Source organism: Podarcis erhardii, assembly GCF_964252035.2.
Source record: "Podarcis erhardii genome assembly, chromosome: 6".
NCBI lineage: Eukaryota > Metazoa > Chordata > Lepidosauria > Squamata > Lacertidae > Podarcis > Podarcis erhardii.
This window is the reverse complement of record NC_138510.1, coordinates 20,134,104-20,149,228: the sequence shown is the minus strand read 5'-3', so window position 1 is coordinate 20,149,228 and position 15,125 is coordinate 20,134,104. Positions and strand designations below refer to the sequence as shown.

Here is a 15,125-nt window from a genome sequence, read left to right as displayed (position 1 = left end):
AACTGGGAAACACTGGCCTGCAAGTGCTCCAGTTGGAGAACAGCCTTTACCAAAGGTGTCATGGGCTTTGAAGACACTTGAACTCAGAACGCAAGGGAGAAACTTGCTAAGAGGAAGGCACGCTTGGCAAATCCACACCGTGATCAGCTCCTGCTCGGAAACCAATGTCCCCACTGTGGAAGGACTTGTGGATCCAGAATTGGCCTCCACAGTCACTTACGGACTCACTGTTAAAACCGTGTTAATGGAAGACAATCTTACTCGGCTACGAGTGATCACCAAAGAAGAAGAAAGATAGTAATTTTATGTTGTGAACCGTCCTGAGATCTAAGAGTATAGGACGGTACACAAATTTAATTAAGAGATAGAGAGAGAGAGTTGTGTTTCTGCATGTGCTGTCGGGGTGTGTATGGATTTGCATTGAGTGTTATACATGTTCGAAGGCCACCTTTGCTACAAACACCAATTGCATACAGCTGCAATTAAAACATTTGAAGTGTGCTTTAAGCACAATATACAATGTGATGCTAGATGGCAATGGGGAGCCTTATGGAAAATTCAATGTATTTTTAAATATGCTTTTAAAAAAGCATTTTCAGAACTTTTTTTTTATGTGTGTAGATTCCACCCCAGTCTACAGAACAAGACGAATAAAAAGAAAAAAAGAACACCAAAAAGGAGAGAAAGAAGATACCGTATTTTTCGCTCTATAAGATGCACCAGACCACAAGACGCACCTAGTTTTTGGAGGAGGAAAACAAGGAAAAAAATATTCTGAATCCCAGAAGCTAGAACAGCAAGAGGGATCACTGCGCAGCGAAAGCAGCGATCCCTCTTGCTGTTCTGGCTTCTGGGATAGCTGCGCAGCCTGCATTCGCTCCATAAGACGCACACACATTTCCCCTTACTTTTTAGGAGGGAAAAAGTGAGTCTTATACAGCAAAAAATACGGTAACTATAAGGCCCTTTATCATATTTATATTATGTATATCCTATCCCTTATCCACACAGAGCGAAGTAGACCCTCCCACTGGCCACCTGAGAGCCTACTTCTTCTCCAAGTCTCTCACCATGGGAGACTCTTTCTACCAATTCAACCTTGAATGCCCCTCTTGGGCTGAAAAGGATTAGCCAACCCTGCTTTATGCTTTCAGATTATGCGATTCTGTCATCAAAATGCTAATTTGCGTGAGCAATTTTTATTTGCCTCTTTCACCATCGTGAGCATTTATGTCCTCCTTTACTGATGTACCAAAAGGTTCTGAATTGTCTGAGTGCAGGAAGGAGACAAATAATAATATGCCCCCATGACTGGCAGCGGTGAAAAATAAGTTGTCTCCCTCCACAATCATATATCTTAGGACTTAGAAGTTGGACAAAAAATAGCAGACAGGCTGGTGATTAATCTACATATGCAAATGAAAAGGGGAAAATGGGTAGCTGCTGTATTATTTTTTGTGTGCTAATTACTGCAATTTCAAACCTTTGATGAATAGGCTCCCTAATGGACAGTTCTCCTAGGAGGGATGTTGCTAAGAGATTCACGACTTTCCTAACCCTGTGAAAGAGTTGCCAAGCCCTGGGGTGGGGAAGGGAGGAGAGGAGAGAGAGGAACAGAACAGAGACAGAGATGCTCAGCAAGAGGGAGGATGTTTACGTTGTGTACCCCAGCACCTACCATACGCCGGATAACAGACTTTCATACAGCAAACGGTACTCAGGGCTGTCAGGCTGGTAAGACTGCACAGGCCAAAGAGAACTCCACAAAAGGCATAGAAAGTGCACATAGCATGGTTGAATAGCCACCTGGAAGGGAGAGATAACTAGGGGAAATAAATGATTTTCCCACAAGGCCTTGTGTCCCAGGCAACCCAGTCACAGAAAGAGATGCTTGAGCATCACTGGTCCAAGCAGGACTTTGCACAGCAGCCAATAACAATGATAAAAAGCATCCTAATCACAGAACCGCGTGTGCTCCATGAGATATCCATCCAGCCATCCCGCAACAGGAAAAGTTGAATTCCGCAACCTGTGTAAAATCAGTGTTCAACATACAGTTACTTGTTATTTTCTTGTAATTTCGAAAACATAGAATCAATAAAAGGACATCATAATTGCATCTTTGCAACACGGACCCACACTAATTATGCAAACGGAACAGATTTGCAGATATATACTGCTTTTGCGTGATTTAATTTGAACCCGGGTTATCTGAGAGTAAGTCGTCTCAAATTCAGTAGGGCCTACGTCTGAGTAGACTTGGTTAGGATTGATCCTGCCAGCAATCTGTTTCTGCTGGGCAGGGAGAGCAGGAACGAGCTATGGTGCCAAGGCAGCAGAACACCACCCCCAGTCCTCTGACATGAGCCATGGATCGTCCATGCAATTTTACCCACAAGGATTAGAAATTTGGTTTTACTTCAGAATGAAAGCCAAGATGGCCAGGATGCAGCTTTTCTGAACTTTGGCTGGATTTTGCACAGCACTTCCTAAGCACAACAAGCAAAAACCAAACACCTCTTGTCATTAGAAAGTTCCAAAATGCAGAAAATTTCTAGGTGTGGTGGTGTTCAAGCAGTGGTGGGGTCAGAGCTGAACTTTCTTAAACATGGCAGATGGTTCAGATGACCCATTTAGATTCAAGAAACGTACAGTTGGATCCAGTTGTTAGCAGAGTGGTCTTACGAACCATTCCAAAGAGTGGAAAGTGGGTCAAACTATGCCACAAAAACTCCAGAAGGGTCCAGTTTGGACTTTGGCTCTACAGCATTGCCCTACTTCAAAATCCAGCCTTCCCAAAGTTGCTTATCAACTGCAGAGGGGGAAATATGCAGGCTTAAGAACTGAAATCCATACCTTTTTCATTTTGTAGTTGATAGTACTTTTGGGGTAGGAAATGCAAATGGGGGGGGGGAGAGATAGCTAACCCCCTTTTATGCCCTGCAGCACCTACCCAAATTGCCCCCCACCTGCTCATAGCTGTCAACTTACAGATTTGAAAATAAGGGACCAGCAGCCAAAATAAGGGACCTGCAGCCTCACCTGTTCCAGGCACTCCAGTCTTCCTGTCCTCCTGCAGTCTGGTCAAACTCATGCTGGTAGCTTCGAGAACACTGTCCAACCAACTTTGTAACCAGAGGTTCAACTGAATAGAATCTGAATCACATGCACCACAAGGCCTATGCAGCCTCAACTTAAGATGGCTCCCCGGCCTGGCTTTGCACTGCAAAGTTTGCAGCAGCACGTGCAACAAAATGGCGTCCATCATTCAAAAAACCCCTCAGCTTGCATTAACTAGCCACACACAAGGCATGCAAGCTCCACCCCCCAGTCGTTCTTAGACTTCTTATTGGGTGAGCAACACAGTTGGAGCCTCCCTCCTCCCTGGCCGGCAGGGAGGGAGGGAGAGGAGCTGCTTCCTTTGAAATTTAAGGGACATCATTTAAGGGACATTTAAGGGACATCCATCAATAGGGGACAGCAGCGGGACATGACGCTGGGATAAGGGACTGTCCCTTCAAATAAGGGACATTTGACAGCTATGCATCTGCTTTTCAAGAATGAAAAAGATGCTGGGAGCTTCAAACATGGAGCTCTCATGCCAAATGTAGTTTGGCCCTGATGCAACATCATCGCTCAAGATAAGCCAAAGAGGAACCTGATCGTTGCTTAGAGAGGAAGGGCTGTAGCTCAGTGGTACAGACTCTGCTTCACATGCAGAAAGTCACAGGTTCAATCCCTGATGTCACATATTAGGAGCAACTTCTGTCGATTGGTATGGACAAGACTGAGCCAGACTCAGTACCAGGCCTAGCTTATGGTATGCCTGTGTTCTTAGGAAGCCATTAGCTGCTCTGAGCTTTCAAAACGGAAGAGTCGAACCCAACAACATGAGCAAATGAGCAAAGCAAGCTACCTGTGTGCAAAGAAGGATGGCGTGGCCAGAGGGAAGAGGGTTGCGGTCATGCCCACATCGCTGATGGCAAGGTTCACGATGAAGAATTCGGCAGGTTTCAGGACGGCTCTCTTCTGATAAGCTACCAGCAGCAGGAGAGAGTTTCCAAAGAGAGAGACTACACCTGTGGGAAAAGAAAAGAGTGAGCCGTACTAAATCCCACATCCAGTCAGTGAATGGCTGGAGAAAGAATGGGACAAAGGTGTGTCATAGCGACATCCACTCGCAAATACCTAGTTGAGTTTCAATACCCAGTCTGCACATTCGTTCTACATGTTACTGTAATATGCTACTTATTTGTTACCATTATAGGGACGCGGGTGGCACTGTGGGTTAAACCACAGAGCCTAGGACTTGCCGATCAGAAGGTCGGCGGTTCGAATCCCCATGACGGTCCCTGCTCCTGCCAACTTAGCAGTTCGAAAGCACGTCAAAGTGCAAGTAGATAAATAGGTACCGCTCCGGCGGGAAGGTAAATGGCGTTTCCGTGCACTGCTCTGGTTCGCCAGAAGTGGCTTAGTCATGCTGGCCACATGACCCGGAAGCTGTACACCGGCTCCCTCGGCCAATAAAGCGAGATGAGCGCCGCAACCCCAGAGTCGGCTACAACTGGACCTAATGGTCAGGGGTCCCTTTACCTTTACCTTGTTACCATTGCTGCTGCTACTAGTATTATTTAGGGCAGCTTTTCCCCAACCACTGTGGGAGCAGGGTACTGAAGTAGATCATTGAACCATAGAATTGTAGAGTTGGAACTGACCCTCAGGATCATCTAGTCCAGCCCCCCTTGCAATGTAGGAACATGCAGCTGTCCCATATGGGAATCAAACCTGCAACCTTGGTGTTACCAGTGCCAAACTCTAAACAACTGAGCTACCCAAATCCTGATCAACGGCTACACTGGTGGGGGCTGGTGAGAGTTGCAGTTCAATATCATTTGTAAGACCACTAAATGCACCTTTGGTTGGATCCAGCAGCACATTTTTCACATTGTCTCCCCGTTAATGTCAGTGATGCATAGGGGTATTTTGAGCCGGAATAATGCCCTGTGTGGTTTGAATGGCGGAACCCGACCTCCATGCTGGCAAAGCAGGAGACGCCGTTCTCAGCTGAGTTTCATCCTACAAGCTTGAGAGCAGCGATGTCCAATTCCTTCTCCTCCCCCCCCCCCGCGTCCGCCTCCCCCCCCCCCCCAGACCTTCCTGGCAATCTTCCTCACATATAGATTTGCTTTCTACAATAATATATTGTGTGCACAAAATAAACAGGAGAAGGAACATTGTGGAGATTATGCAAAATCCAACGGGGGCTGCAGGGACAAGCTGTTCTTTTGTTTGAACATAGTTGAGACAACAGTGGTAATTAAAATTTAATGCCCTGGATTTTCCTTTTCTATTAAGTCATGCTAATTTCATTTAAAAAGAGTTTTCCTGTGTAACCACCAAAGAGATCCTGATTACTCCAAGGGCAGGCTATGGGCGATTGGAATGACTTCTTGATAGATTAGCTTGCAAATTAAATATTATGATAACAGTAACATGCTGGAGGTGTAGAACGGCCTCGATAGCCAGTTTTCCTGTGCCAAGTCCTCTGTGGCCCTAGATCAGTGGTAGCCAACATGGCGCCCTCCAGATATTTTGGGGCTCCCACCAGCTAGTAACCGTCAATGGTCAAGGATGATGAGATTTGGAGTCCAGCAACATCTGGAACGCGGGTGGCGCTGTGGCTTAAACCACAGAGCCTGGGACTTGCTGATCAGCAGGTCAGCGTTTCAAATCCCCGTGATGGGGTGAGCTCCCATTGCTCAGTCTCTGCTCCTGCCAACCTAGCAGTTCGAAAGCACGTCAAAGTGGAAGTAGATAAATAGGTACCACTCCGGCTGGAAGGTAAATGGCGTTTCTGTGCGCTGCTCTGGTTCGCCAGAAGCGGCTTAGTCATGCTGGCCACATGACCCGGAAGCTGTACGCCGGCCAATAAAGCGAGATGAGCGCCGCAACCCCAGAGTCGGTCACGACTGGACCTAATGGTCAGGGGTCCCTTTACCTTTACCATAACATCTGGAATGAGCCACATTGGCGACGCCTGCCCCAGCTTGTTCCTAAGCGACACGCATTTAAGTGTGGAGTGTAAATCACATGAAAGAATATGAAACATATGTCCTTGTTTCCACTCCTCGTCCTGATTTCTAGTGCAAAGCTTTTTTCTTTTTCTCCCTTACATGGCGTTTTATTAACCATATCCATTACGCATATTATTTTACAGGCTGTTTTATTAGCAGTGCAGAAAGATTGCTGAGTCAGGTTTTCCTCTGCCCCGTGACCTGACGAATCATCCTGGATGAGCTGACGAAACGGCATGGAGAAAACAATTGTGGTTGTAAAAAGCTGTACAGTCACTGGCGAACACGGGGGGGTTAAAGGGAAGAAGAGAGCGTGTGCTCTTCTGTGTATGCTATAGGCAAAACATCTGGGAGTTTCTCTCCAGTGTTCTGATGAGGACTAGAGAAACACAGGATCCTTGAAAGTTGCTCAGTGTTCTCTACACCTCACTGCCAGCAGCTATCCAGGGTTTCAGAGACAGGTCCAGAGGGTGGCAACACAAGAACAGGGCCTTTTCTGCACTGGCTCCCCATTTGTGGAATGCTCTCCCCAGGAAGGTTCACTGGGCACCTTCATTATATATCTTTAGGTGCCAGGCAACAATGTTCCTTAACTATTTATTTGTGCTTTTATCTCGTGTTTTTATCTTGTGACCCTTAGGTCTTTTTATCTTGTGACCCTGAGGTCTTTTGATGAAAGGCAGTAGACAGATCTAATAAATAAATAACAACAACCTGAACTGGAGAGGCTGGGGATGGAACCTGGGACTTCCTGCATGCAAAACTGATGCTCTACCACTGAGCTATGGGGTGGGCGTGTCTCTTGGCCTCCAGTGATGAGCCCTAATCAGATGTTCAAGAGGTCACATGGGGCTGCAGGGCTGTGCATCTAGCCCTATTCCCTGATAGCACCTGTTTCCTCGCAGCTCCTCCCCCGCCTTTGCCCGCACAGGTCCTAAAGCACATGAGCTTCCACGGTGGAGACCCATGTTAAGAACATCTGCAAGGCCGCCTTACCTGCCATCTGCCCACTTTTCTGCTTTGATCAGTGGAATTGGTGCTACTGCAGGTGCCACACAAAACCCTTACAAGCCACATTTGCAAGAACTCGATTGCTTAGTGTTGCAGCGCCTACACTTCAGAACTCCCTGCCTATCGAGGCCAATCAAGCACCTTTACTGTACTCTTTTTGGCATCTGCTAAAAACAATATTTTCTTTTCTTGAGAGAAAAGCAATGACAAACCTAGACAGCATCCTAAAAAGCAGGGACATCATCACCTTGCCAACAAAGGTCCGTATAGTTAAAGTTATGGTTTTCCCAGTAGTGATGTATGGAAGAGAGAGCTGGACCATAAAGAAGGCTGATTGCTGAAGAATTGATGGTTTTGAATTATGGTCTGGAGGAGACTCTTGAGAGTCCCATGGACTGCAAGAAGATCAAACCTATCCATTCTCAAGGAAATCAGCCCTGAGTGCTCACTGGAAGGACAGATCATGAAGCTGAGGTTCCAGTACTTTGACCACCTCATGAGAAGAGAAGACTCCCTGGAAAAGACCCTGATGTTGGGAAAAATGGAGGGCACAAGGAGAAGGGGACGACAGAGGACGAGATGGTTGGACAGTGTTCTCGAAGCTACCGGCATGAGTTTGACCAAACTGTGGAAGGCAGTGGAAGACAGGAGTGCCTGGCGTGCTCTGGTCCATAGGGTCACGAAGAGTCAGACACGACTAAACGGCTAAACAACAACAACAACAAAAACCAATCTTGCTTAGACAAGCCTACCCAGGTGCTTAGAAAACTCTGGTAATTGTAATCTGTTTTACCATTTGTATGTTTATAGTAGGGGTGTGATTTTTTTCTCAGTTTTACTGTTTGATCTTTTGTAAACCGTTTTGAGGGTTTTTTGTTTTGGTTTTCTGTTTTGCAACCAAACAGCATATAAATTTATTACATAAATAAAAGTGAAACATGTCCAAAGGATTGCCATTCTTAAGCAGTACTGAAACTCATCGAGTGAAAATTCAAATTTCCGCAGTTGAGATGCATTATGTGAATGGACAATTTTGAGCAGGTTGGCCTGTCTTTGCCAACATGCTTGCAGCACAGTTAATGAGATAGCATTTATCTGCCCCTCCAACCCCACCCCACAAGCTAGGAGTAAATTGGCATCACCATCAAAAATCAATCAATCAATCAATCCTGCACCATCAAGCTTCTGTGCCGTGCGAGAGTTTGCAGGACAGGGTTGGCTGTTCCCCTTTTCCTGTAACGCAGACCATAATATCTGGTCAGGTTCCCTGGAGGAAGCCTGCATTTTCTTTGATTGACTTCAGAACAAACTTGTCACCAAGAAAGCATGGACTGGCAGTGCAAGGGTATTGCCAGACCAGCTCAAAACATCAGGATAATTGCTAAGGTTTGGCTTGATGGTCAAGGACAAAGCAATAATTTAGGACAGTCGTAGTGATGAGGTGGCCAGAGGGGGATTTCCAGCAAATGGCAATGGCTTCTCAAGAAACTTCCTGCATGTCTATCTCGCAGCCACAGACTTATTCCAACTTGGCATTGACAGCGTAATGCAAAACTGATGCTGAGTTATTCCTCGCAAATGAGTGCTAGTTATTTAGAGCACTTCTGTGTGACACTTTTGGAAAGTGTTTTGAAAGTGCATTAGATGCAGTTCTGGGATCCTCCGACACAAAGGATCGGAGTGCTGATTTCCACCAGAGCCTACAAGCCCCTGGAGGTCCACAGCAAAGAAGGCAATTGGTCCAGTGAGTCACGCTATGACCTCCAGTTGCAGCACTAATATGTGGACCCCAGACGTAGTTTTGACATACAAACCCACATTTTCTTCTTTTTTAATTAGAAATGCATGGAGTTAATGTGCAGAAAGTGGAATTAAGTAATTAGGCTTCTGGAGAACCCCTGCTTTCGTTTTTACAAGAGGTAGTGGAATAGAATTCCTAGTAGTTACAGATGGGGCTCCAGGACTAATATAGCTCTTTACTCCTCCCAGAACAGATTATACATAATAGGACTTGCTTTTTTTTTAAGGCATGCACATTAGACAAAATAAACGAAGTTATGCAGATTTATCCAATTTGCATACTTTATGCAGGTTGCAGAATTTAGCTTTGCTAGCTGCAGAATTTGGAGTTGGAGTTTTCTTTTATTTGAAAGATGAGAAATAAGCATAGCCTTGATCAGAGGGCATGGGAGCCAACTCCTTTTGCCCCCCCCCGGTAAAATATTTGAGGGAGCTGCCCCCCCCCAGTTGATGCCATTCAAATGTTGTGCATGCACCATGTTACCTGATCAATTATGTGGGGCAGGGCTTACCTGCCCCCCCCCCAATATTTTATTCAAGTTGGCACCCCTGTCAACTGAGTGTGTACGAGGCAATTTTCTTCCAGTATGTTCTATATGAAGGTATGTTAACATTCATGAACACTGGTACACTTAAGTATTCTTGTGACTCATGCAGTGAAATGTTTTCCACACCCCATTTTGCAGTCTCCTGGTTTAGGAATAAAAAGTGAGAACGTGAGAGCATGGGACTGATTTGACTGCATCTCCGAGCTCAGAGCACTTGCCTGATAAGACACCCAGGTTGATCCCTTCATTTTCCAAGTTATTTTTGCCAAGGGACCATCAATCCCCTTTCACTCTGACAGCAGTGATCCCTTTTTCAGTGCATCATTAAGCATCTCCAGGAACCAGACAGGTCTGACACTGATTAATTTCCCCTGCTGCCTTTGGAAGCCTGAAACAGACAAGTCCCCGGCAAGGCAGATGGCTGGGATCGTGTGTATCGAGTTTCTGTTCTCGTGCCGCGCTGTTAGCCCCGTGCTGAGAGTGGCTGAAGTAGAAGTACCCCGCTTTTGGAACTGTGAACAGGATCACAGTCTGTGAAAGCTGGGTGAGGGTGTTCACTTATGTATCACACACGCTAAAAAGGAAACGAATAGTGCAAAAGGGGGCACAGATTTGCATAAAATGTGAATGTGGCCATTTATATGCATGGATGCAAATTTAAAAGTAATTACTATAATTTAAATAGAAATAGAATCCATTTCACCATAGTGGGGGGAACTGCAACCAGTTGTCCTTTGTGTCTGCTCAGTCTGATTTCCAGGTGCAAACAACTTCAAGACCCTTTTCTCCCTTCTTGTGGTTATTTACCCTATACCGTACATGGTACCTGGCAAAGCATCCTTCTAACAGCCCCTTGTTGTTCCATAATAATAATAATAATTTATTAATTTATACCTCACCCATCTGGCTGAGTTTCCCCAACCACTCTGGGCAGCTCCCAACAGAATATTAAAAACACAATAAAACCTCAAACGTTAAACAGGACTGCCTTCAGATGTCTTCTAAGTGTCAGATAGTTGTTTATTTCCTTGACATCTGGTGGGAGGGTGTTTCACAGGGTGGGCGCCACTACCAAGGAGGCCCTCTGCCTGGTTCCCTGTAACCTCACTTCTCACAGTGAGGGAACTGCCAGAAGGCCCTTGGAGCTGGACCTTGGTGTCCGGGCTGAACAATGGGAGTGGAGATGCTCCTTTGGGTATACTGGGCTGAGGCCGTTTAGGGATTTAAAGGTCAGCACCAACACTTTGAAGTGTGCTTGGAAACGTACTTGGAGCCAATATAGGTTTTTCAGGACCAGTGTTATATGGTATTGGTGGCCACTCCCAGTCTGGGAAATGAGCCAGATGAGTTGATTTAGTACAGCAGACAACACTACCTTGAAATCTAAGGAACACCCAATAGGGCTCCAGTCAAGGAGTAGGAGGTGGGGCTGCATCTCAAGCCCTGGGATAAGAGAAACAGTCAATGGCTGCATAGACCCAATACATTTAAAGCACATTCTCCACCCCCCCCCCCCAAGAATTCTAGGAATTGTAGTTTATTTAAGGGTGCTAGGAATTGTAGCTCAGTGAGGGGTGGACTACGATTCCCAGAATTTGATGTGGGTGGTGGTGGAATGTGCTTTAAATGTATGGTTGTGTAAGCAGCCTTAGTCTTTCATTCCTTCCGTTTGGGCCAAACTAGATATGCTGAAGGAAATCTGTGAACAGGATCTCTTGTGCGTTTTTAAAAGTGTTAGCAGCAGCAGCAGCAGAATTCAGATCTGTAACAGCTGGACCTCTGTATTGTGAGGTGCAGCTTATAGTGCTCCTCTGGGTGGCCTCTGTGATCGAGCTGAGAAATAAGGACTCAGGCGGTCCCTTAAAGTATCCTGGCCCCAGGTTGTTCAGTGATTTGTACATTAAGGCAAGAGCCTTGGTACAACAGTGGAGTTGATGGGGAGTCAGAGTCCAGCAGCAGAGACACAGCTTCCCCATCCTCGCTTTGAATGAAAAATAATACCTATATCCAGTGCCAGGATTTTAATTCCCCAGAGGTTTCCAGTTTTGGATTCCTGCCTCAGGTAGCATTTCCCTGACACATGAAGCTGTAGTAGAATCTCGTGACTAGAGCCAAACAGCAAAGCACTTCCAAGCAATAAAATAACGCTGGTTCAAGCAAACTCCAAGGTCCTCGCAACATCCCTGTGCTAGATCTGCTGGTAGCTTGCAGGTTTTCGCACAAAGCTACGCCTCTCCCCATCCCTACTCTTACCAAAGAGAGTGTAGAGGGTTCCAAAAACCAGGTCTTCTCCTTCAGATAAGGTTGACAGGAATGCTGAGGAACTGGAGGCATTTTCCATCTGCAAAAATGAAAAGGGGAGGGGAGAAAGAAAATGTAAGTCAGGATGAATTTGGGTTAGCCGCTGAGCCATTGGTATGTGTCTCCTTCAGAGAACAGGACGCCTGTCGGGAAAGATGGCATGACTTTGGCCACGTGCCTTTTTTCGCAGGCTGCTGCCAAAGCAAAGTCAACTGCCGGAGCTCTGAGCATGTTGCTATGAAGAAAGGAACTGACAGTTCCTATTGCTGGTGCCGATGCAACTTGGACTGTGCGTTGGGTTGATAATAGGATCGGGCTGGTCCGCCAAGCTCCCGGTAATCCCACTTGATTACAGGCTGGCACATTTAATTACAGATCGTGCTGATTAGCTGCTGAGTAATACTTTCTTCTCCTTCTTAAGTTTTTTACTTAGGTACTTTACAGTAAGAAAAGGCCACTTAGCGGGTCCAGCTGTTACGCTTCCATCAATACTATTTGCCGAGGATGTTGTGAGATTCTGATCTCCCCGGCTTGCGGCTCCTCTGGGGACAGCCAGTTTGAGCCTTAATGCTAATTGCAACGGGCTTTGCCAGCTTAATCACAACAGGAGCAGCCAAAGATTACATTTTCCGCCAGGTTCCAGGCAGCCTCTGCGTCAGGTCCAGTTTAAATGACAAATTAAAGCAACCTGGCAAATAAGGACAAGCAGAGTACTAGTCCACATTTTTATTGGCCTGTTTGCCATTTTCGCTTGCCTGTACATCGGTTATTTGCAATGCAACAACAGCCTAAAAGGAGAATAAAAACAAAACGAAAATATTAGTTCTGTTTTAAATGTTCAACTGTTTCTTAGTTTTGTCAACTGGAGGCCATTTCCCACCTGCTACTCTGGCTTTTGACACCTGTGATATGTATTTGTAAGACCTAACTTATGTGATTGCAAGCTGTTTTAAATTGTTTTTAACATTGTGTTTTAATTGTTGTAACTCGCCCTGGGACCAGTACATTTTTTTCAGGGGGTACTCAAGGGTACGCAGTACAGTGGTACCTTAGTTCTTGAACTTAATCCTTTCTGGGAGTCCATTTGTCTCCCGAAACCATTCGAAAACCAAGGTGTGGCTTCCGATTGGCTGCAGGAGCTTCCTGCACCCAAGTGGAAGCCACGTCAGATGTTTGACTTCCCAAAAGTGTTTGCAAACCGGAACCCTTACTTCCGGGTTTGAAGCATTCAGGAGCAGATTTGTTCGGCAACTAAGCTGTTTGGGAAACAAGGCTTGACCGTACCGGCACCTCTTTTTTTATTATTATGAAAAAGTGTTGTGTTTACTGTAACAACTTCATGGTGAGTACTGACACCTATTTTTCTGGAGGGAAAGCACTGCCTGGGACCTTAGAGTGGAGGGTGAGTAAATACGTAGTAATAAGGAGGTGGAGAAGGAAGAGCAGGGACTGATTACATATATGAAAGAACATTTACAGTTTGGAACCTGGGAATGCAAAGTGGGGGTGGATAATCTGTGGTCCTCCAGATGTTTTCTGACTTCAGCTCCTATACTAGGGGTCCCCAAACTAAGGCCCGCAGGCTGGATAAGGCCCAAGGGACTCGTTTATCCAGCCCGCGGCAACCCCCACCACCCACTGCCGCTGCCCGCTCTTACCAGCGCTGCGCTGCACGGCTGCCCACTTCCGGGTCAGAGGAGCACCAGAAATAGCTTGTGCGCATGCACAAGCGTTACTTGCACATGCACAAGCATTATTTCCAGTGCACATCTGGGTCGGAGGAGGCCTGTGCACATGCGCACAAGCTATTTCCGGTGCTCCTCCGACCCGGAAGTGCGCCAGAAATAGTGTGTGCGCACGCGTATGGGCACATGCTTCCCTGCCCTCCGGCCCGCTGCACAATTGGCACTGGAGACGCTGGCCCGAGGCGTGGTAAGTTTGCTGACCCCTGTCCTATACCTTTGGCTATGCTGGCTGGGGCTGATGAGAGTTGGAGCCCAACGATATCTGCAGGCCACAGATTTCCCATCCCTGATCCAAAGGAGCACCTACTGCCCCATGAACCTGTCCAGATATTAAGGACATCTTCTGAGGTCCTTCTTCAAGTGTCTTCTGAGGTTCAGTGAGTGGCAGCAAGGGAATAGGCCTTTCGGTGGTGGATGGATCCCGTATGTATCTGCTTGGCTACTGAGATCAGCTGGGGAGGCATGACTCCAAGTGGCCTCGTTTTTTGAGGCAAGGTTGGTAGCTACCAGTGGACAAAGAGCAGCTGTAGACCCAGGGAAAGAGTGTTTGGCTGCTGCTTTTCTGCCCTATCTGCAAGTTTCCAGAGCATTTGGTTGGCTACTATTGCAGATGGACTTTTAGTCTGATCTGGCAAAGATCTGCTTTTAAAACCCAGTTGAACACTCTGGCATTTGTTTCTGAGTTGACTTGCACAGAATTGAGCTGCCCAAATCTCTTAACTGAATGGGGGAGGGAAAGGAGGCCTTTGTGATATAACTTTGGTTTTGACAGAACAGAACAGTTTTTGGCTCTGTAAGGTTTCACATCTGTGACGCAGAAGTGTTGCACAACGTCCAGAGGAGGAAAGGTTTACTGTAAAATGTAATCCAAGGCTCAAGAGAACGGAGATGTGAGGGCTCTCGCTCTCTTTTTGCTTCCTCCAACCTGGAGCAAACAGCTTATCGAAGGGCTTTCTATTGGTTTACTTTCATTAAACTGAAAATGTGAACTAATCTTAGTTGGCTTCTTTAGAACAGAGATGAAAGGAGCTTTACTCAGAAAAAACAACTTAACAAGGTAATCGTTAGGTTCTACCCATGCACATCCTCCAACATTACAAAACCATAAACAAATAATAACAATTATGGAAGCTATCCTTAATTGGAAGGATATAACCTAGTGCTAGTCAGCACTCTACATGCAGCGAGTTCGGATAGGGATAATTTTATAATTTCCCTTTTAGTATAATACTTTTCTATTCCCCCTGTCTCTAGGGGTGGATGAACCTGGAAAGTTCAGTTGCTCACTTTCCCAGTCTTAAGTTAAGTTCTGCACATTTCCACATCAGTTTGGAATTATGTTTTTTTTTTTTTTAAAAAAAAAAAGAAAATCCCCTAATTTACACAGTTCTGTACTGTTGCATGCTGCCCCAATCTCTGACCGGCGCAAGATTTCAGGGGCTCCAGGCTCTTAGCCAGGGTTTGTGTTTCCTTTTGGAAATGAGGCACAGGGGAGACCATGGTAAATGCTAAATCGTGTGAATGTTGTGTACAGGGCTTTTTATTCCGTCAGAACTCACCAGAACTCAGTTCCAGCACCTCTCAGGTGGGTGCCATTGCCACTATAAGAGAACAAGGGAGGAGTTGAAGAAGAAGAAGAAGAAGAA

General features: G+C 46.0%; 1 protein-coding gene across 2 annotated transcripts in view; it reads right to left on the bottom strand.

Annotated features, from left to right (window-relative positions):
- The window catches only part of LOC309344965 (opsin-5-like), a 68,290-nt gene that overhangs the window by 15,589 nt on the left and 37,576 nt on the right, over positions 1–15,125 (bottom strand). For both annotated transcript variants that reach the window (XM_081867922.1, XM_081867921.1), the window contains exons 2-4: positions 11,687–11,774; positions 3,917–4,079; positions 1,679–1,806 (exon numbers count right to left, since the gene is read on the bottom strand). In XM_081867922.1, coding sequence (XP_081724048.1) covers positions 1,679–1,806; positions 3,917–4,079; positions 11,687–11,774 — 379 coding nt within the window. The remainder of the gene's footprint in view (positions 1–1,678; positions 1,807–3,916; positions 4,080–11,686; positions 11,775–15,125) is intronic.